Source organism: Sturnira hondurensis, unplaced genomic scaffold (genome assembly GCF_014824575.4).
Source record: "Sturnira hondurensis isolate 20B ecotype Veracruz unplaced genomic scaffold, ASM1482457v3 Scaffold0000880, whole genome shotgun sequence".
Lineage (NCBI taxonomy): Eukaryota > Metazoa > Chordata > Mammalia > Chiroptera > Phyllostomidae > Sturnira > Sturnira hondurensis.
The window spans coordinates 870,919-892,932 of record NW_028073511.1 but is presented as its reverse complement, the minus strand read 5'-3'; the positions used below and the strand labels follow the sequence as shown (position 1 = coordinate 892,932).

Sequence of the window (22,014 nt, the reverse complement as noted above, 5' to 3'; positions counted from 1 at the left end):
GAGGACTCTTGGCAAGAGGGTGACTGGCAGAGTTGGAGAAGCAGTGGCTGGTGGAGGGGGCAGTCCCATATTTGCATGCGGATAAACTGGGTGGAACAACCAAGGATTGAGACAGACCTCACAAGGCAGGGTTCCAGCATAGGAAAGTAAAGCCTCAAAGCTCTGACTATAAAACCTGTGGAGGTTGAGATGGAAGAAACTCCCAATATCACAGAAGAGTCCATTGGAGAGACTCACAGGGTCCTAGAATGTACACAAAACCACCCACCTTGGAACCAGCAACAGACAGGCCCAATTTGTTTGTGGATAGTAGAAGAAGTGACTGAAAGCTGTCAGAGAACTGAGCAAGCAACATTTTTCCATCTCAAACCCCTCCCCCACATAGAGCAACACGGCACAGCAACATCGGTTACCCTGCCCTGGTAAATACCTAAGGTTCCACCCCTTTCTATGTAACAGGTGCACGAAGACAAAAATATAAGGCCCAAATGAAAGAGCAGATCAGAGCTCCAAAAATAGAACTAAGTGATGAAGAGATAGCCAACCTATCTCTATCCTCAGATGCCCAGCTCAAAACATTGGTGATCAGGATGCTCGCGGAATTAGTTGATTTTGGTCATAAAAGAGAGGAAAATGTGAAGGCTACGCAAAGTGAAGTAAAGGAAAATGCACAGGGAACCAACAGTGACAGGAAGGAAACCAGGACTCAAATTAATGGTTTAGAACAGAAGAAAGAAATAAACATCCAACCAGAACAGACTGAAGAAACAAGAATTCAAAAAAAAAAAAAAAAGAGGAGGGGCTTAGAAACCTCTGAGACTACTTTAAGCTTTCCAACATCCAAATCATAGGGGTGCCAGAAGAAGAAGAAGAAGAGCAAGAAATTGAAAACTTATTTGAAAACACAATGAAGGAGAACTTCCCCAATCTGGCAAAGGAAATAGACTTCCAGGAAGTCCAGGCAGCTCAGAGTCCCAAAGGAGTTGGACCCAAGGAAGCACACACCAAGGCACATCATAATTACATTACTCAAGATTAAAGATAAAGAGAGAATTTTAAAAGCAGCAAGAGAAAAGGAGACATTTGCCTATGAAGCAGTTTCCATAAGACTAGCAGCTGTTTTCTCAAAAGAAACCTTTCAGGCAAAAAGGAGCTGGAAAGCAGTATTTACAGTCATGAAAGGCAAGGACCTACATCCAGGATTACTCTATCCAGCAAAGCTTTCATTTAGAATGGAAGGGCAGATAAAGTGCTTCCCAGATAAGATCAAGTTAAAGTAGTTTATCAGCACCAAGCCCTTACTATAAGAAATGTTAAAGGGACTATCTAAGAAAAAGAAGATCAAAAATGCAAACAGTAAAATGACAATAAACTCACAACTATGAACAACCAAGCCTAAAAAAAAACCAAAAAACTAAGCAAACAACTATAACAGAAACAGAATCACAGAAATGGAGATCACATGGGGGGGTTATCAGCAGGGAGGGGGAGGGGAGAATGGGAGAAGAAGGTACAGGAAATAAGAAGCAGAAATGGTAGGTACAAAATAGATGGGGGGGTGGGGGTGGGAGCTTAAGAATAGTATGGGAAATGGAGAAGCCAAAGAGTTTATAAGTGTGACCCAAGGACATGAACTAAGGGCAGGGGGCATGCTGTAGGGAGCTGGGATACAGGGCAGAGGGGAATAAAGGGGAGAAAAAAATGGGACAACTGCAATAGCATAATCAAAATATATTTTTAAAAAAGAAAAAATATATATTGTATAATAAAGGGAAGATATGATACTCTACTATCACACAATTCCCCATAGTGTGCACTATGGGGAAACTCACATATGTGCCCAGAGACAAAAATCCTAAATGTCCATCAACAGGAAACGTGGATAACTAAATTGTGATCTATTCCCTTACTTAAGTTATATATATATAATCTCTCTGAAAATTAAGGAACTAGAGTGACATTATGCAGTACAAATTGGTATAAAGAAACTTGGGACTGGCTGGTATAGCTCAGTGGATTGAGCGCAGGCTGCAAACCAAAGGGTCAGTGGTTCGATTCCCAGTCAGGGCTCATGCCTGGGTTGTGGGCCAGGTCCCTGGTGGGGGCCACTTGAGAGGCAACCACACATTGGGAAAAAAAAGTTGCAAGTACATGTTCTTATAAAAGGCAGTGTCGGTGCAGTGATAATAACATTTCCATAAAATTAAAGGTGTAGAAAATGATACCATACATTATTTACAGTACATCCATACATGTGGAGTAATATCTGAAAACATGGGGAAATGCTCCCCAGCACATGCAGTTTAGTGACAACCTCAGGAAGGACAGAAGGGGAATAGGAATAAGGAGTTCTAGTTTTGTCAGTAATGTTTTATTTGTTAAAAAGAATTTTAAAACTATTCTAACAAAAGATTTAACAGTGCTTAGTAGTAGGTATGGGGGTGCCTTTTACATCATTCTCTATACATTTTTACATCCTCAAAATACTTTATAATTTGAAGATGTATGACCCTGGTCAGATGTCTCACCAAAAGGTATCAGGTTCAGTTCCCCATCAAGGCACATCCCTAGGTTGCAGGTTCGATCTCTGGTCTATCATCTAGGCGTGTATGGGAGGCAATTGATCAATGTCTCTCTCTCTCTCTCTCCCTCCCTCCCCATCTCTCTAAAATCAATAAACATATTCTTGGGTTAGGATTAAAAAAACAAAGAAAAATGTATGTTCTCTCTCACCAAGTTCCCTTTAATTAGGAGCTGACGTTTACTCTCTGCCTTGCCGTTTGTAGATGATTATCCGCCTACAAAAGGAAATCCAGGAGCTGAAGGACGAACTGGCCATTGTCACTGGGGAGCAGAGGACAGAGGCGCTCACAGAGGCAGAGCTCCTTCAGTAAGCATGCAGACTTTTTTTCCTTTTTCCTTGACAGTATAAGGTTGTGTTAACTTCTTTGTTGGCCCTAGTGTTATGAATTCACCTCAAAGCGTGAAGGTCTCCTGGGACAGTCTGAAATTCCATGGAGGCGCCAGTTAAGAGTGGCAGCTTTCCATGAAAAGCTGGCTCAGGCTGGTAGTGTTTTTGTCCACCAAGCTTTGAGGAAGCAGGGAACAGAGCATGGAGGGTGGGAATGCCCTTCTTGTGCCAACTAAAGAAAAGGGGTTGTGTAATTGTCATGCAGTTTTAAAACACATCTACCAAACACTCTCACACTGTGGACCTCCGATCTGAAAGGAAGTCAAGAATCTCGTTTTGTATTAAACAGCATCTTGCTGCAAGCACCAATAAATCCCCTGCAAAAGTAAGCTCTCTCTTTTAATACATAGGTGGCCCATATACTATTGTTCAAACACTTGAAATGGAAATGAAACCAGGTGTTCAGGGCTTTACATGAGGGCAGCATCATTCAGAGCCTTCAGATGTGTGGCCATATGGCATGAGATGACTCCCATTTTCTCTCTAATTATGAGGGGCTTTCTTGTTGTTTCTGTGCTGCTTAGGAAGTGTTGGTGGAGCGATAATAATAGACAAGGCTTGGAAGGCAGTGGTAGTTTCTATTTCCAAATAAGAACTAGAGCTACACAAGATCTTTCTAAATGTATATTGCCATTTCACCTAACCCTCTCTCAACATAGAAAATGGTAAATAACAGAGATAATAAAAGTATTTTCTTTAAACTATTTCATGGCTGCCCCTGGAGGTAAGTCTAAGCAAGTTTTCTGTTATACAGTCAGCTTCTATTCCTCTACATAGCATTTCCTAATTTTAGAAGAGTGTGTTTAATAATATGATAGGCCCTTAAGGCTTTCCTCACAAAACTCCTTTGTGGCATATATGCAACTATAAGCTGAAATATCATGCCAAAATTCACATTTTTAAAAATTTCATGTCACTCCTTGAAGTAAGTTGAGGTATCTTACGTACTGAGAATTTCTTCACTATGGTCCTCCTGTCACCTCAAAAAAGGAATTACCAATTATTATCTTTGAAGGTGTCACCTCAGAATTTTGATTTTCATGCCATGGTCCTGCCAGGAAGATAAAATCATTCTAAACCTTTCCACAAAAGGAATTGAATAGAGGATACATACTGTAAAGGACGTGGTATAGTGGACACGCTGCAACATCCAGCAATCAGGACAGGCAGTAGCTGCCATGGCCCTGGAACAAGGGACAGGGGTAGAAGGTTGTGATAGCAAAGCCTGAGTGGAGCTGACATACATGAGCTGGACCACAGTGAATGCTGTCACCAATGGAAGCAGGGCCACTGAGAAGCCCCAGGTGCTGGGAAAGGCATCATCCTGGTAGGAAGCCCTAGCTTCTCCCTCTTCTCCCCTTCCAGCCCCTTTCCCAGTGACTCCCATTGGCTGAACTACCCAGAAGCCAGCTGTTAAAAAGGTCATGGAATGGAGTTTCCAGGGACAAAAGGGGAAATGACCAACATATCAAATAAGTACCAGTGTTTTTCTTAATTCCTGTGTATCCTGCATATGACTCAGGAGGCTTGGTTCAAGGGTAAAATTCTGAAGTCAGATTAAGTAAATGTACACTGCAGGTAGTCTCAGCTGCACCAAATCTGGGGAATTGTAGAGCTGACATAAAAAAGCATCCAGTGCTTGCTTTGGCAGCACATATACTAAAATTAGAATGACACAGAGAAGATTCACCTGGCCCCTGTGCAAGAATGACACGCAAATTTTTGAAGTGTTTTGTATTTTCGACCAATCTTAAATTACAACTAAATTGTGGAGAGGTCACCCAGAACAAAAAACAGTACAATGATGAAAGAAGAGCCTTATAACCTTGGATAGACAGAGGAACTATCTTCAGCACTGACTGGTGGAGAGTGTGGTGGAGACTTGAGAAGGCTGGATGGGCACCCACAGGTGGCAATGTAAGAGGGATAATTAAGCAACTGGTTGGATCCCCTTGAGAAGTGTGGGGTCTAAACCTTTGGCTTGGATTCCCAGCCTAGAGCACCAGAGCCCAAAAACTACACAGGTAACAACTGACAGTGAAAAGCAGCTGGGTTTCTCTCTGCCAAAGATGGAGAGCTTGAGATATAAAAAGCTGTTTAAGGGCCAATGCACAAAATTTCATTTTCAGCCACTTACCCAGGGCTCCAGCGGATGTAGAGCAGCACAGGGTATGCTGGAGATGCCTAAGGAGAAACTGGGGACAAGAGTTTTGGGTAGAAAGCTGAGAGAGTAGATACCAGGATCCCAGTGTGGAGTCATCCCCCATACTGCAGCAGCCATCCTGCACAGGCAGACCACTTCCCTCCAAGCAGCAGCAACCTGAGGAGAAACAATAGCCCTGACACCAGGAGGAAGTCTTTCCTGCCCCATGGGGGCATAAGCCTGACTGCTAGGTGCAGTGTGACTAGATTAACAACAGAAGGAGACAGCCACAGACAGTAGATCCCTGGCAGACTTGGAGGCAGGCTGCTTAAGTTCAGAAAGGTCAACATCTGATTTCACCAGAGATCAATACAGAAAGAAAAAAACAGTGGTAAATACTAGAGTCTACCAAGACAAAATCCACTGTGATCTCCTCCATGATTAGCAGTATTTTCTTTCCTGCATAGATTTTTAACATTCATTTCTTTTCCATCAAGTTTGTGCATATTAAGTTACTATATTTTATATTATAGTTTATTTCTCTCCTTTCTTATAATAGTCTTAATGTTTTTACCACCTTATTAATACTGATTCATTTGCTGTTGACAGTGGTATTGTGGAAGGGAGGAATATTTTTGCGGATGTAGGTTTGTTCCCTAGGCTTTGTGATTTTGTTTTGGCAGCACTTGCACAATAGGATACAAGTGCTAATTATAGTGAGAGAGGAACACAGGTATAAAGGGAGTAAAATGGCAAGGAATAAGTACTTATCAATAGCTACCTTAAATGCTCCACCTAAAAGACATAACTGAGTGGATAAGAAAACATGACCTCTACGTATGCTGCCTACAAGAGACCCACCTCAGAACAAAAGACCTACACAGACTGAAAGTGAAGGGTTGTAAAAAAATATTCCAAGCAAATGGACAGGGAAAAAAAAGCTGGGGTAGCAATACTTATATTGAAAATAAATAGACTTCAAAACATGGTCATAAAAAGATACAGAGAAGGACACTTTGTAATACTTAAGGGGAGAATCCATCAAAAAGACATAAACCTTATAAATATATATGTACTCAACATAGGAGCACCCAAATATATAAGGACAATTTTGGAGGACTTCAAGAAAGATGTAGACAGCAACACACATATACTAGGGGATTTTACCACCCCACTATCAACAATGGTTAGATCTTCCAAACAAAATATCAACAATGATATTGTGTCATTGAACAATGTCCTAGATCAAATGAACTTAACCGATATATATGTAGAACGCTTCATCCCAAAGAAGCAAAATACACATTTTTTTCAAATGCACATGGAACATTTTCAAAGGTAGACCACATGATAGGACACAAAACAAGCCTCAACAAATTCAAGAAAATTGAAATCATATCAAGCATTTTCTCAGACCACAATGGCCTGAAATAAGAAACCAACCTCAAGGAAAAAAATCAAAAGCACTCAAATTTGTGTAGTTTTAATAACATGCTATTAAACAATGAATGGGTTAAGAATGAGATTAGGGGAGAAATCAAAAAATTTCTGGAACAAATGAAAATGAATTCATAACAGTCCAAAACTTATGAGACACAACCAAGGCAGTCCTGAGAGGGAAGTTCAGAGCACTACAGGCCTACCTATAAAAGATAGAAACATTTCAAATGAACAACCTAACTATAAATCTACAAGAACTGGAGTAACAACCACAAACAAAGCCCAGAGCGAGTAGAAGGAAGAAAATAACCAAGATCAGAGCACAATTTAACGACATACAGACTAAAAGAACAATTTTAAAGATCAATAAATCAGGAACTGGTTCTTTGAAAAGATAAACAAAATGGACAAGCCTTTAAGCAGACTCATCAACAAAAAAAAGGAAAGAAAAGAAAAAGAGAGAGGACCCAAATAAACAAAATCAGAAATGAAAGAGGAGAGATTACAGCTGATACTACAGAAATACAAAGAGCTGTAAGAAATTACTATGCATGACTATATGCCAAAAAATTTGAAAGCCTAGGTGAAATAGACAAATTTCTAGAAAAATATAATCTTCCAAAACTGAATGAAGAAGAAGCAGAAAGCTTGAACAGACCACTTACAGCTGGCAAAATCAAAGCAGTAATAAAAAAAAAAAAAAACAACTCCTGGCACACAAAAGCCCTGGGCCAAATAGTTTCATAGGAGAATTTTACAAAACATTTATGGAAAAGCTAACCCCTATCTTTTACAGACTATTCCAAAAACTCCAAGAAGAAAAAGACTCCCAAACTCTTTTTATGAAGCCAGCGTTATCCTAATCCCAGAACCAGATAAAAACATCACAAACAACGAAAACTACAGGCCAATATTGCTGGTGAACATAGATGCTAAAATGTTCTGCAAAATATTGGCAAACCTCATCCAGCAATACATTAAAAAGATCATAAACCATGATTAAGTGGGATTTATCCTAGGGATAAAGGATGGTACAATATTTGTAAGTCAATAAACATAATACATCACTTAAACAAAAGGAAAGGCAAAAATTACATAATCATATCAAAAGATATGAAAAAAGCATTTGATAAGGTATAGCAGCCATTTATGATAAAAACACTCAGCAAAGTGGGAATAGAGGGAGCATAGCTCAATGTAACAAAAGCCATATACAACATCATACTCAATGGTTAAAAACTAAAAGCTTTCACACTAAGATCAGAACAAGACAAGGATATCCACTTTCACTAATTTTATTCAAGACAGTATTGAAAGTCCTGAACACCACAAGCAAACAAGAAAAAGAAATAAAAGGCATCCAAATTGGCAAGGAGGAAGAAAAATTGTCATAGTTTACAGATGACATAGAGAGTTTACATAGAAAGTGACGTTGATAGTGTACACAGAAAATCCTATAGCCTCCACCAAAAACTACTTGACCTAATACCTGAATTTGGCAGAAAAGCAGGATACAAAGTCAGTATTCAGAAACCAAAGGCCTTTTTTTGTACACCAACAGTGAAATATCAGAAACAGACATCAGGGGGAAAAATTCCATTTGATATAGCAACAAGAAAAATAAAGTACCTAGGAATAAACCTAACCAAAAAGGTAAAAGACCTATACTCAGAAAACTATATAACTCTGAAGAAAGAAGTTAAGGAAAACACAAGTGGAGGCATGTACTATCCTTATAGATTGGAAGAATTAACATCATCAAAATGTCCATACTACCCAAAGCAATTTATAGATTCAATGCAATCCCTAATAAAATACTGATGACATATTTCACAGATATAGAACAAACATTTCAAAAATTTATATGGAACCATAAATGACCCTGAATAGCTGCAACAATTTTGAGAAAGAAGAACAAAGAAGGGATCACAATACCTGATATCAAACTATATCAAAGCCACGGTAATTAAAATAGCCTGGTACTGGCATAAGAACAGACACATAGACCAATGGAACAGAATAGAGAGCCCAGAAATCAACCCAAGTCTCTATAGTCAATTAATATTCTACAAAGGGGCAGAAGCATAAATGATGTCAAAATAGTCTCTTCAACAAATGGTATTGGGGCAATGTGGATAGCTACATGCAAAGAAAGGAAACTTGACCACCAACTTACAGCATACACAAAAATAAACTCAAGATGGATAAAACACTTAAATATAAGTTGTGACACAATAAAAGCCCTAGAGGAGAACATAGGCAGGAAAATCTCAGATTTTTCATGCAGCAATATTTTCATTGATATGTCCCCTAGAGCAAGGTACATAAAGGAAAGAATAAACAAATGAGACTTCATCAAAATAAAAAGCATCTGCATGGCTAAAGAAAACATCAGCAAAATGAAAAGGGAATTAACTATATGGGAAAACATATTTGCCAATGATACCTCAGACATGGGTTTGATCTCCAAAATATACAAAGAGCTCACATGACTCCCCGCCAGGAAGACAAACAATCCAATTGAAAAATGGCAAAGGACCTGAACAGACACTTCTCCAAGGACATACATAGGTCCTAGAGATACATGAAAGAATGCTCAGCATCACTAGCCATTGGAGAGATGCAAATTAAAACCATAATGAGATATCACTTCACATGGATGAGAATAGCAATCATAACCAAATCAACAAACAAGTGTTGGTGAGGTTGTGGAGAAAAGTGAACCCTAGTACACTGTTGGTGGGAATGCAGACTGGTGCAGCCACTATGGAAAACAGGATGGAATTTCCTCACAAAACTAAAAATGGAACTGCCTTTTGATCCAGCAATCTCACTACTGGGATTATACCCAAAGAATTGGGAAACACCAATTCAAAAGAACCTATGCATTCCAATGTTCATAGCAGCACAATTTATAATAGCCAAGTGCTGGAAGAAACCTCAGTGTCCATCAGTAAATGAGTGGATCAAAAAATATGGTACATTTAGACACTGGGGTACCACACCACAGAAAGGAAGAAGATGCTTCTACCCTTTATGATAGCATAGATGGAACTGAAGAGCATTATGCTAAGTGAAATAAGCCAGTTGGTGAAAGACAAATACCATTATAATCTCACCTATAAGTGAAACCTAATCAACAAAACAAATAAGCAAGCAAAATATAAGCAGAGGCATTGAAATAAAAAACAAACTGATAGTTACTACAGGGGAGGGGGGAGAGAGATAATGTGGGAAAGAATGGGAGGGGTTGTCAAGGGACATGTGTAAAGGACACATGGTCAAAGCCAAATGGGGAGAGGTTCAAGGGTAGAAGGGGGGTTTGGGCACGGAAGGGGAAGTGGTAGGGGGAAAATGGAGACAACTGTACCTGAACAACTATAAAAAAACTCTCACAGACTATACTTTCATACACACAAAAAAAATTGTGTAAGAAACAATGAGCAAATTTTATTACATCTTCTTAATATACTTAATATTGTATTATATTTACATTATATCTTTTACTAACCTGTTATTTATACATAAACAGATATTTTCATTTAAAAGGTATTGAGAGCAATTGAATGCTTTTCAAGGAGTTTGGAGGTAGAATTAGCAGAGAAAATTGTGGCAACAGATTTAGAATACTGAAGAACTCTTAGGTTATGTATTGTTTTCCTTTTATCCACAGGTAACACACGTACAAACAGAGTCTACATACAATCTGTAGGGCTGCCATTAGGTTTTTTGGCAATTCTATCATTCATTCATTCATTCATTCACTCATTCATTCAACATTTGTTGTTCATCTAGTATTCACAAAAATCTACTGTAGGCCCTGAGAGGAACACAAGAATGAACAAAACCTGAAACCTGACCCCCACTCAAAATTTAATGGCAGTGACAGACACGAGCACAAGTAATTATGATGTAGTGTATAGTGTTATGAAATTCAGATATGAATAAAACATGAGATTGCAGAGATAGTGATGATTAATTTTGAGCTCAGAAACCATGTAAAATTAGTTCTTGTGCTAGTAAGTAAACGTCAACAGTTTCTCATGAAATGACTTTTCTGCTGTCAAGATAACTACACAGCATTACGTGTATTAATGATTTTTAGTCAGCAGTTAGGGAAATGGCACACACTACATCCACCCCTCCTGGGCAAAGCACAGGCCTTTCCAGCAATCAGTAACTTTGGTGCTTGTTCAAACTGGCAGTGAGCATTATTCAGATAACGTGTTTTTTTGTTATATTGTTGCAGTTATGTTTTTCCATAATTACCAAGACTGACTGTTGGTGCAACTTAAAAATCATCAGATTTATCGTCTAGAAGTAAAAGAGATAAATTAAAACCTGCCCCTAATGTGGCAGTGCTATTTCATATCATTAGACTGCACTTCTCTGTTGTCTAGGGCACATGCACTCAGGAATGTGAGTCGGCTTCCATTCTCCCATTGCATCCAGGCCTGCCCTGGGTTAGGGTGGGAGGAGGTTAGTGGTGTTGAAGAGAGGAAGGGTCCATGGTGTGGCAGGACAAAGGGCAGATGTGCTTGACCTCTGGTCTGTTTCTCTTCCTCTTGATTCCCAAGCTTATGCTGACTGACATGGCATGAGAACATTCTTATCAGGCACTCTGTGAAGGATGTCAGAAAGCAAATATTTAATGGATAATGTATTCTATTCTGTATGCATTGGACAGTTTAGAGATGTTGGTTAATACCTAGCCCTATCAAATAGTTATATATATATAGTTATATATATATAGGCTCATTTTATTTTATTTTTTTAAGATTTTATTTATTTTTCTTAGAGGGGAAGGGAAGGAGTGAGAGAGAGAGAGAAATATCAATGTATGGTTGTCTCTTATTTGTCCCCTGCTGAGAACCGGGAACTGGCCTGCAACCCAGGCATGTGCCCTCACTGGGAATCAAACCGCAATCATGTGGTTCGCAGGCCCGCGCTCAATCCACTGAGCTACACCAGCCAGGGCCCTATCAAATAGTTTCAAACTATTGCCAACATTTCAGTTCTTAATGTAAATATATGTTGCATTGATTTGGATGCTTCATTTGAAGATTTCAGATGTCAGCCTCCAGTTATTATAATATTTTTAGTTTATATCTCTTTTTATTTGCCTGTGTAAATTTGAAAAGAGACAGCTGGATGAGGCTGCATAGCCATGTTAATGCTTATATAGAATTTATTGGGTGAAGATTTGATTCTGATTGATTCTCTAAACACATACCTCTTTCTTCCTCTAGTAAAAAAAAAAAGAAAAATCCTTTAGATTGAGGATGTCAAGCTCTTTTTCACCCGGGGCCACATCAACCTCACAATTGCCTTCAAAGGGCCAAATGTAATTTTAGGACTTTATCAATGTAACTACCCTTAACAGTTAATCAAGAGTGTGTTGCTGCCACTGGATAGAAACAAGGTGTCAGGCTGGATAAAATAAGGTGGAGGGCGGATTCGGCCTGCAGGACTTGTGTTTGCCACCTGTGCTTTAGATGTCTGGCTAGGATGGAAACAGTATATCCTGGCTCAAGTCTAAATGAATAGAATATTTGCAATGTAACAACAGTATACTTCTAAGCTGGAATCTAATTGGATTTCTTGGACTAAAATTCACCCAAAGTGAACTTCCAAACCTCCAGATCCTTTTCTTTTTCCCACCAGCTTTATTGAGAGGGGGACCCCCGAAAAAATGAAATTATCTTCTGGAGGGCAGGCCCCTTGTAATACAGCCTTCCCCTGCTAGGTGAGTGTTCTAGATACCCATCTGTATCAGTGTACCAGCGGGCATTGTTGTAAGAGGCTGCATTTGGCTTTAGTGAAATTTTTTTTGAAGACTCTTTCAGTAGGTTTGCTCATTTACTGATGGGTGATTTACCAGTACACCTGCCACACCACGCTGAGTGTTCAGCCATTTTTTACCAAAAACAGCATGACCCCTATGCCCCACCCTCCTTATTCACCTGATCTCACCCCAAGAGACTTTTTTTTCTTTCCCCTATGAAAAAAGTCCTCAAAGGGAAATGTTTTGTCAGTGTGGAAGAGGTAGAACAACAAATGGCAAAAGCACTAAATGGCATCAAACTCTACGCATTCAAGAACTGCTTTGAGCAGCAGAAAAAAGTCTCGATAGGTGTATTGCATCAAATGGAGAGGACTTTGAAGGTGATTAAAGTTTAAATATGTAAGAATAAATACATAATTTTTATAAATAAATTCTGTTTTTCTGGGTCCCCACTTGCATAATAGACATAAAATGTTGTGTTAATTTTAAGGTGTACAATGTGATTATTTAATAGTATACATGTATAGTGAATTGATTACCACAAGAAACTTAGTTAACACATTCATCACTTCACATCATTGCTTTTGTCCGTGTGTCTGTGTGTTGTGAGAACACTTAAGATCTACTCTCTGAGCATCTTCAAGTATATAATGCAGTACTATTACCTATGGACAGCATGCTGAACATGAGATCCCCAGAAATTGTTCACCTTATAACTGGGAGTTTGGACCTTTTTGCTTACATCTTCCTATTTCCCTCAATGCCTAGCCTCTTATAACCATCAATCAATCTCTCTTTCTGAGTTCACCTTTCTTATTTTACACATATAAGTGGATTCAAGCAGTATTTGCCTTTCTCTGCCTTGTTTCTCTTAGTTAAATTTTGCAAACAAATTAATCCTTCAACCTGAATGTTTTGAGCACCTACTACATGCTAATTATTTTAATAGGTGCTTTAGGGGATTCAGAAATATAAGATACAGAAAGTTGCATGTTTTATTCCAAGAAGTTATAGTTTTATTGGGAAGTAATATATATACACAATACACACATTTACACCCACATATATATGTATATCTAACACAGAGAATAAGAAAATAGTGGAAAGAAAAAATGGACAGTGAGAATTGTAAAACCTTACTTAGAGTTCTAATTCTACTCATATTAGTTTTTAATAGCTCTGCAGACTTGTTTCCTTGTATGTGTGAACTAAGAGAATTAGACTAAATGCTATCTACCAAGTCTTTGCACTCTGTGTTTTAAATCAAACATCAAAGCCCTGGCTAGGTTGCTCAGCTGGTTGGAGCACTGTCTCAAAACACCAGAGTTGCGGGTCTGATCCCCGGTCAGGACACCCACAAGAATTGACCAGTGAATGCATAAGTAAGTGGAACAACAGATTGATGCCTCTCTCTCTCAAATCAATAAATAATTACAAAAATAAATAAGTCTAATATCAGTTTGTTGCACACAGTTCAATACATTATTTACTCATTATCTGTGATACTGAAAAACTAAATCATGATGTAGAAACTCAGATGAGGGAAGTCATGGCAGATATCACCCACTGAGCAAGCTAAAAAAGCCTGAAAGGATATCAAAAAGGAGAAGGTAGCATTGTAAGATGAAGGGGGACCACGGAAACAATGGTGCTGAGAGGAGATGCGCACAGTGTGAGGAAGCGAAGGGTGGGGGGGCCAATAGCAAGAGACCAGTGTGGGGCTTGCACAGAAGAGGCACTAACTAGCAAGGATCTGGACTGAAATTCACTCCTGGCAGGAGCCTGGGGTTCTTTTGGGACTATCGAAGAATAGGATTAAACAGATAAATGGAGACTTTTTTATGGGTTATGAACTTCATAGGTAGAGGAGCTACCATATTTAATGTAACTGGGAAGCATTGTCATTTAAGAGCATTGCAATTACTTCATTCATCTAGTAATGTTTACTGTGCTCTTTGTGCTAGGCACTATTCTCAGTGCAAGAATATAGGAATGAACACAACAAAGTCCTTCCCTCGTGGAGCTGTATTCTAATGGGGAGGAGATAATACACAAGATCAATAACTAAAATACAGAGCATTTCAGAGAGCAGGAAGTACAAAGAGAAACTTAAACTAGAAGTGTCCATTTTAACAGGGTGACTGTGAAAGAATTTACATGATAAAGATTTATATGGCTGTTACAATGAATAGAATCAACAGGACTGAGAAGTCAAGAATGAATCACAATGGGGTTCGGAGTGATGGTGAAGGAAAAGACAGTAAACAGTGAGTAGAAGAGACAAATTTCAGAGAATTTGTTGAGGAAGAATCAACAGAAGTGATGGCCACAAATATAAAAGATATGTAGGAAGGAGAGTAGTAAAAGCTCAAGACTTAAAACACGTTATCAGGGGATGAAAATCTTGGGAAAAGAAGTTGGTCGAGAATAAGAAATATTCTGTTCTTAACATAATGAAGGAGTGTATGATGTACAGGTTGAATTCTGGAGCTTTAAAGGAAGGTTGAGGATGAAAATTTAAATATTGAAGCAATATATTGAGTTGATATAATACTGAGGTGAAAACCAAAAGTCAGCTCAGAAATTCTGTGATCTGATTTGAAGTAGGTAGTAATCAGGATCCACAGAAACACATCTCCCTTCATTCATACTTACTGCAGAAGTCTGCTGACTGAATTTATACTTAGCCACATTCCCCTAATTCCCTCCCTTGTGTCTATTTGTATATGCATAATCAAATATTCCATTCATTGAATATTTTCCAATGGGGCAAAAAATCTCTTTTTAAAAGGGTAACAAGGAAATACTATGAATGACTTATGACAATATATTTGCCAACTTAGATAAATTTGACAGATTTTTAGAAGATACAGACTACCAAAATTCTCTCAAGGGAAATAGAGAATCTGAACAGTCCTGTATCTACATATGTAAATTAATTTGTAGTAAAAGTCTTCCAACAAAGAAATTTCAGGCCATAACATCACAGAAACCCTGCCAAACTCTTAAGGCATAAACAATACCAATTAAACAGAAACTTTTTCAGGAAACAGAGAAGGAGGGAACAATTCCCAACTTATTTTACAAGGCCAGTATCATCCTAATAACAAAAGCAGACAAATGTAAGAAAAGAAAACTACAGACTAACATTACCTATAAATAAAAATATTTAATAAAATACTTGCAAATAAAGTCCAACAAATATAAAAAAGATAATAGATAATGGAAATTATCCCAGGAATGCAAGAGAAGTTTACCTGTCAAAAATAAATCAGTGTAATTCGTCATATCAATAAACTTAACAGCAACAACAATAAAAATCCATTTGATTATCTCTGCAGATTTAGACAAAACATTTAACAAAATTCAACTTATACTCATGGTCAAAAGTCTCAGTGAAATAGGAGTAAAAGGGAACTTCCACAACCTAATGAAGTACCGTATGTCATCATTATGTATATGAAATAAACAGTGAAAGAATTCTTTTTCCCTAAAATTGAAAACAAAGGCATTCTTTTTTATCACTTCTACTAATTACCATACTAAGGGATCTAGTCAATGCAATAATTAATATGATTGATTAATTAATTAAAATAAATAAAATATATAGTATAAAGAATCAGAAAGGAAATGATAAAACTATCTTTATTCACAGAGAACATGATTGTCTATGTAGAAAATACAAAAAATCTAGTTTAAAAAGGCTAAGAGAACTAATAGAAGAGCTTAACCAAGTTGTAAGATACAAAGTCAATATGCAAAGTCAACTGTGCTTCTATATACTAACTCTGAACGATTAGAAATTGGAATAAAATGCCAGCATCATTTACAATAGCATCAAAAACAAAACACTTATAGATAACTCTAACAAAATATATGCAAGATTTGTATGCTGGAAAATATAAAACATTGATGAAAAATCAAAGAACACTTAAATAGTAATATAGCATGTTCATGGATTGGGCTATTTAAAACTGAGATATAAGTTCTCCCAAGATTGATCTATAGATTAAATGTAATCCCAATCAAAATTCCAGCAGGTGTGTGTGTGTGTGTGTGTGTGTGTGTGTGTTTGGAAACTGACAAGCAGCTTTTGAAATTCACAGAAATACAAAGGACCTAGAATAGATAAAACAACTTGGACAAGAATAACAACCCATACGTTACACCACATACATTTATTTAAAATGAATCTCAAACCTAAATGTAAAACTTCAAAAGAAAAGACAGGAGAAACCTTTGTGACCATGAATTGGACAAAAATTCTATAGGACATAAAAAGCACAAACCATAAAAGGGAAAAATTGTAAACTGGACTTCATCAAAATCTAAAGCATCTGCTCTCTGAAGGATACTGTTAAGAACATACATGTCCCCGAGCTGGGTATGGTTGCGCCTGGTTTTCGGATGCTGGTCTCATATCAGACAGGAACGAAGTAACTCCTTGTTGATGCCAGCTTGGCTTCGGTCTGTGCTAATGCCTGGTTCATGCCCTAGACACATGGAAAAAAGAAAAGGAAAATAAAGAATGTGTAAATAATGCAGATTTAAAGACCATTTTAAAAATATGTATCTGACAAAGATTTATATCCAGAATATTGTTTAAATTAGCACAATTTAATAAGAAGACAAACAATAATATGGACCAAATATTAGGCTCGACATTGTATCAGAAGATATTCAGAGGCAAATGAGGACATGAAAGCTCAAAATCATTAGTCACCAGAGAAATCAAATTACAACCTTAATGAGATAATATATACAATTATTAGAGTAGCTTTTTAAAATTAACAATAACAAGTGTTGGTGAGGTTGAAAACTGAAACTCTGATACGTTGTGGTAGGGTTGTAACATGGTATATCCCTTGGGAAAAACTATTTTGCAGTTTCTGATAACATTAAGTGTAACACTCACCATAAACCCAGCAATCCCATTACTGGGTGCCTATCTATGCCCACACAGACTTCTACACAAATATCTATAGCAGCTTTACTCATAGACTCCCAGAACTGGGGACAGCCTAAACCAGTGAGTGTCTAAGTGGATTTTGGTTTAGCTAAACAATTGAATCTTACTTAGCAGTAAAAATGGAATGAACTATTGATACATTTGACAACTTTGAATGAATCTCAAAGGCATCATGGTAAGTAACAGAAGCCAGCAGACGCAGGAGGCTATATAGGGTAGGATTCCACTGGTGTGGCATTCTGTAAAAGGTACAACTATAGGACTAGGAATCAGATTAGTGGTTGCCCAGGGGCTGGTGGGGGAGGGAATTGATTATAATGGAGCAAGAGGGAATTGTTTAGGTGATTGAAACATTCCGTATGTTGATTTTAGTAGCAGTTATGAAACTGTATACATTTTGTCAAGACTCATAGTAATACACATCTAGAAAGAGTGAATTTTACTCTCTGTAAATTTAACCTCAACTAACCTAAATTTAAAAATATATATTATAAAAGATAATATAAAGTTAAAAGACTACTAATTAAACAAAGCCAAATAAAATAAAACTGTACAGTGAAGAATTTTCATTCTGTATTTAGTTTAAAATAGCAACTTATCTTTGACTACAAGTCCTTCAGTGCACGCAAACACATCTTTTCACAATGAATTACTACCCTCACAAGTTAGAACTTGCTGATTCCTGCTCTGCTACCAAACTTATGTACCAACCTGCATCTGTATCCACCCTCTCCTTCCTTCCCTGCACAGTGGAGAATGTGTTCTGTCTCCTGTCTAGAGCTGGCCTCACCAACTGTACTCAATCTCAGGCCCTTCTGCCATCTCAGGAACCTCAGCTATCCTTCTGGGGGGTTTTATGTTCAATTTCTCCCTCTTTACTGGACTCTTAGTAGTATTTGAATGGGCTCAATTTTTTCCCCGTTTTAAAACCAAAATATTTCCCCTTGACCCAATCTCCCCCACTAGCTACTGCTTACTTTCCTCTCCTTTAAGCTGAACTACTCCAAGAAGTTGCTCTCACTCACTGTTTCCGTTTTCTTCCCTCCATCCCTCCTCAACACACTCCAGTCTGGCTTTGCCGCATCACACTGAAGTGTTGTTACAGTTACCCATGACCTCGATGTTGATAAATGTAATAGGTATATTTCAGTCGTCATCTTTCTTGACTTTCCAGCAGCATTCTGTGTTACTACCACCCCACTGAAATATTCTCCTCTCTTGTTTTCTTCCCATCCTATACTGCTGGTTGGCCCCCTGGCCCAGACCCCCTCCTTTATGTTGGCATTTCTTAAGATACTCTCCTAGCTCCTCCTCTTCTTTTACTCTGCACTTTTTCCTATGATCTCATCAACCCCCTCACTTCAGTTGCCATCCAAATGCTGATTACGTATACCCACTTTCTAGCCCGTATTTTTTCTCTGAATGCCATATTCATTAATCATAATCACCTACCTCGCAGCTGACATCAAACTCAAAATTCCCCAAATTGAAGTCTTCTCTACCTTTCTCCAGACTTGGTCTCTGCCTCTGAATGCCCATCAGTCAATGTCTCTACAAGTCCTATAGTTGCCTGGGCTAGAAACTTTGAACTTACCTCTGTTTCTATCCTTTTTCTTATGCCCTAAATCCAATCCACTTAGATGTTCTNGGCATTTCTTAAGATACTCTCCTAGCTCCTCCTCTTCTTTTACTCTGCACTTTTTCCTATGATCTCATCAACCCCCTCACTTCAGTTGCCATCCAAATGCTGATTACGTATACCCACTTTCTAGCCCGTATTTTTTCTCTGAATGCCATATTCATTAATCATAATCACCTACCTCGCAGCTGACATCAAACTCAAAATTCCCCAAATTAAAGTCTTCTCTACCTTTCTCCAGACTTGGTCTCTGCCTCTGAATGCCCATCAGTCAATGTCTCTACAAGTCTTATAGTTGCCTGGGCTAGAAACTTTGAACTTACCTCTGTTTCTATCCTTTTTCTTATGCCCTAAATCCAATCCACTTAGACGTTCTGTTTACTTTGTCTTCAAAACATGTCCTGAGCAGTGGAGTAGGGTCGGGCTGGAAAGACCATTTGGTCCGTCCAACCCAGGGGCTGAGGCGGAGGCGGTTGGTGGATCCCAGGCATGGGGTGGCGACAGGCGGACCCAGTGAAGGCACAGGGCGGCTGGCTGACTGCAGTCACACATTCGCACACAGATAAACCAAGTGAAGGAGTGAACAATGAGACAGACTGCTCAGGCCAGAGCCCCAGTGATGGGAATTAGAGCCTGAAAGCACCAACTGGAAAGACTTTCTCTGGGTCGAGGGGCCAGGAGAGGCTCCCAGGCTCACAGAGAGTTCGTTGGAGAGACCCACAGGGTCCTGGAGAGTACACGGGCCCACACACCCGGGAACCAGCACCAGAGGGGCCCAATTTGCTTGTGGGAAGCCGAAGAGGACACAGAAATCAGAGAGAGAGCAGAGGGGAGCAAAGCGCCATTTTTTTCCCTCTCTGACCCCGCCCCCACATACAGCATCACGACCCAGCAACTGGGTCCCCAGCCCTGGTGAACACCTAGGGCTCTGCCCCTCATACATAACAGGTGTGAACAGACCAAACATTATGAGTCAAGAACAGGTGAAAGCCCCAGAACCTATAATTCTAAGTGATCAAGAAATAGCCAACCTTTCAGATGCACAGTTCAAAACACTGGTGATCAGGATGCTCACAGAATTGGTTGATGTTAGCCACAAATTAGAGGAACATATGAAGGCTAAACTGATTGAAATGAAGGGAAATGCACAGGAAACCAATAGTGATGGAAAGGAAACTGGGACTCAAATCAAGGGAGTGGACCAGAAGGAAGAAAGAAACAACCAAACAGAAAAGAAGGAAGAAACAGGAATTCAAAATAATGAGAGGCTTAGGAATCTCCAGGACATCTTTTTTTTTTAAATTTATTTATCTTTAGAGGGGAAGGGAAGGTGAGAAGGAGAGAAATATCAGTGTATGGTTGCCTCTCGTGAGTCCCCTGCTGGGAACTGGCCTGCAACCTGGGCATGTGCCCTGACTGGGAATCAAATCACGGGCATGTGGATCATCATGCTCAATCCACTGAGCTACACCAGCCAGGGCTCCAGGACATCTTTAAACATTCCAACGTCTGAATTATAGGTGTACCAGAAGGGGAAAAGGAACAGCCATACAGCCATGCGTGGAAAACTTATTTGAACAAATAATAAAGGAGAACTTCCCCAGTCTGGCAAAGGAAATAGACTTCCAGGAAATCCGGGAAGCTCAGAGAGTCCCAAAGAAGTTGGACCCAAGAAGGAACACACCAAGGCACATCATAATTACATTATCCAAGATTAAAATGAAGGAGAGAATCCTTAAAGCAGCAAGAGATAAGGGGACAGTCCCCTACAAAGGAGTGTCCATCAGACTGTCAGCAGATTTCACAAAAGAGACCTTACATGCAAGAAGGGGCTGAAAAGAAGTATTCCAAGTCAGGAAATCCAAAGACCTACATCCAAGATTGCTCTATCCAGCAAAGCTTTCATTTAGAATGGAAGGGCAGATAAAGTGCTTCTCAGATAAGGTCAAAGTCAAGGAGTTCATCATCACCAAGCCCTTATGATATGAAATGTTAAAGGGGCTTATCTAAGAAAAAGAAGATAAAAAATATGAACAGTGAAAGGACAGCAAACTCACAGTTATTAACAACCACACCAAAAACAAAAGCAAACTAAGAGGACAGCTAGATCAGGAGCGGAAACATAGAAATGGAGATCATATGGAGGGTTAGCAATGGGAGTGGGAAGAGGAGAAGGGGGGAGAAGGTACAGAGAATAAGTAGCATAGATGGTAGGTAGAAAATAGACAGGGGGAGGGTAGGAATACTATGGGAAATACAGAATCTAAAGAACTTGTGACACATGGACATGAAGGAAAGGGGGGGAATAGCTGGGAGGGGTGTGCAGGGTGGAGGGGAGTGAAGGGGGGAATGGGACAAGTGTAATGGCATAATCAATAAAATATATTTAAAAAAAAACATGTCCTGAACCGGGTTACTTCACCATGCCTCTGCTGCTGCTACCCCTGTCCAAACTTCAATCATGTTCTTCCCACCACTGAAATGGAGTCATAATAGGTTTCCCTGAACCCGCTCTGCTCCCCTCGGAGCCATTTTCTGTGTAGCCAGAGTATTTCTTTTTCTTAAGTGTGAATTTTATCATTTCACTCTCTTCTTGAAACTCTTCAGAAACTTCTAACTTCCCATTGTTTTAGAGGAAAAGCCAGAATCCTTTATATGGCCCGTAAGTGTCTGCCTGATTGGATCCTTTTCTGTGTTTTCAGCCATATTTTGTATTCTTTTCCCCTTTTCCCCTCTGTCCCTTCAACAAGAGTGGCCTTTCATTGCCTTAAATCATTTGTGCTGTCTCATTGTAGGGCCTTTGCACATGCAATTTCTTCTCATTTCTGAGTAGGATAACTTGTATGTGCACAGGAGCACACACACACACACACACACACTGTGTTTTGTTTGTTCTATACATCCTTCAAACCTCAGTTTAAATTGTTTTTCCTCAAAGACATCTTCTCCAATCTTCAGCCTTAACTATATCATGACTATGCTACACATTATTATGGTTTCTGTCCTTTTTCTTCATAGCACTTATCTCTGTTTATAATCATATCCCCAAGGTATTATTTGTTATCTG

At 38.9% G+C, this 22,014-nt stretch overlaps 1 protein-coding gene and 2 non-coding genes across 5 annotated transcripts in view; all 3 read left to right on the top strand.

The window, feature by feature from the left end:
• Window positions 1-22,014, top strand: part of KIF6 (kinesin family member 6) — a 427,352-nt gene that overhangs the window by 167,796 nt on the left and 237,542 nt on the right. For all 3 annotated transcript variants that reach the window (XR_005067343.1, XM_037052020.1, XM_037052033.1), the window contains one exon: window positions 2,787-2,890. Coding sequence is in view for 2 of the 3 variants with exons in the window: in XM_037052020.1 (XP_036907915.1) it covers window positions 2,787-2,890 (104 nt within the window). In the remaining variant the exon portion in view is untranslated. The remainder of the gene's footprint in view (window positions 1-2,786; window positions 2,891-22,014) is intronic.
• On the top strand, window positions 4,607-4,713 carry LOC118994454 (U6 spliceosomal RNA). Its single transcript, XR_005068052.1, has one exon. It is a non-coding gene; the product is annotated as a U6 spliceosomal RNA (small nuclear RNA).
• On the top strand, window positions 16,710-16,844 carry LOC118994556 (small nucleolar RNA SNORA48). The gene has a single exon (XR_005068081.1). It is a non-coding gene; the product is annotated as a small nucleolar RNA SNORA48 (small nucleolar RNA).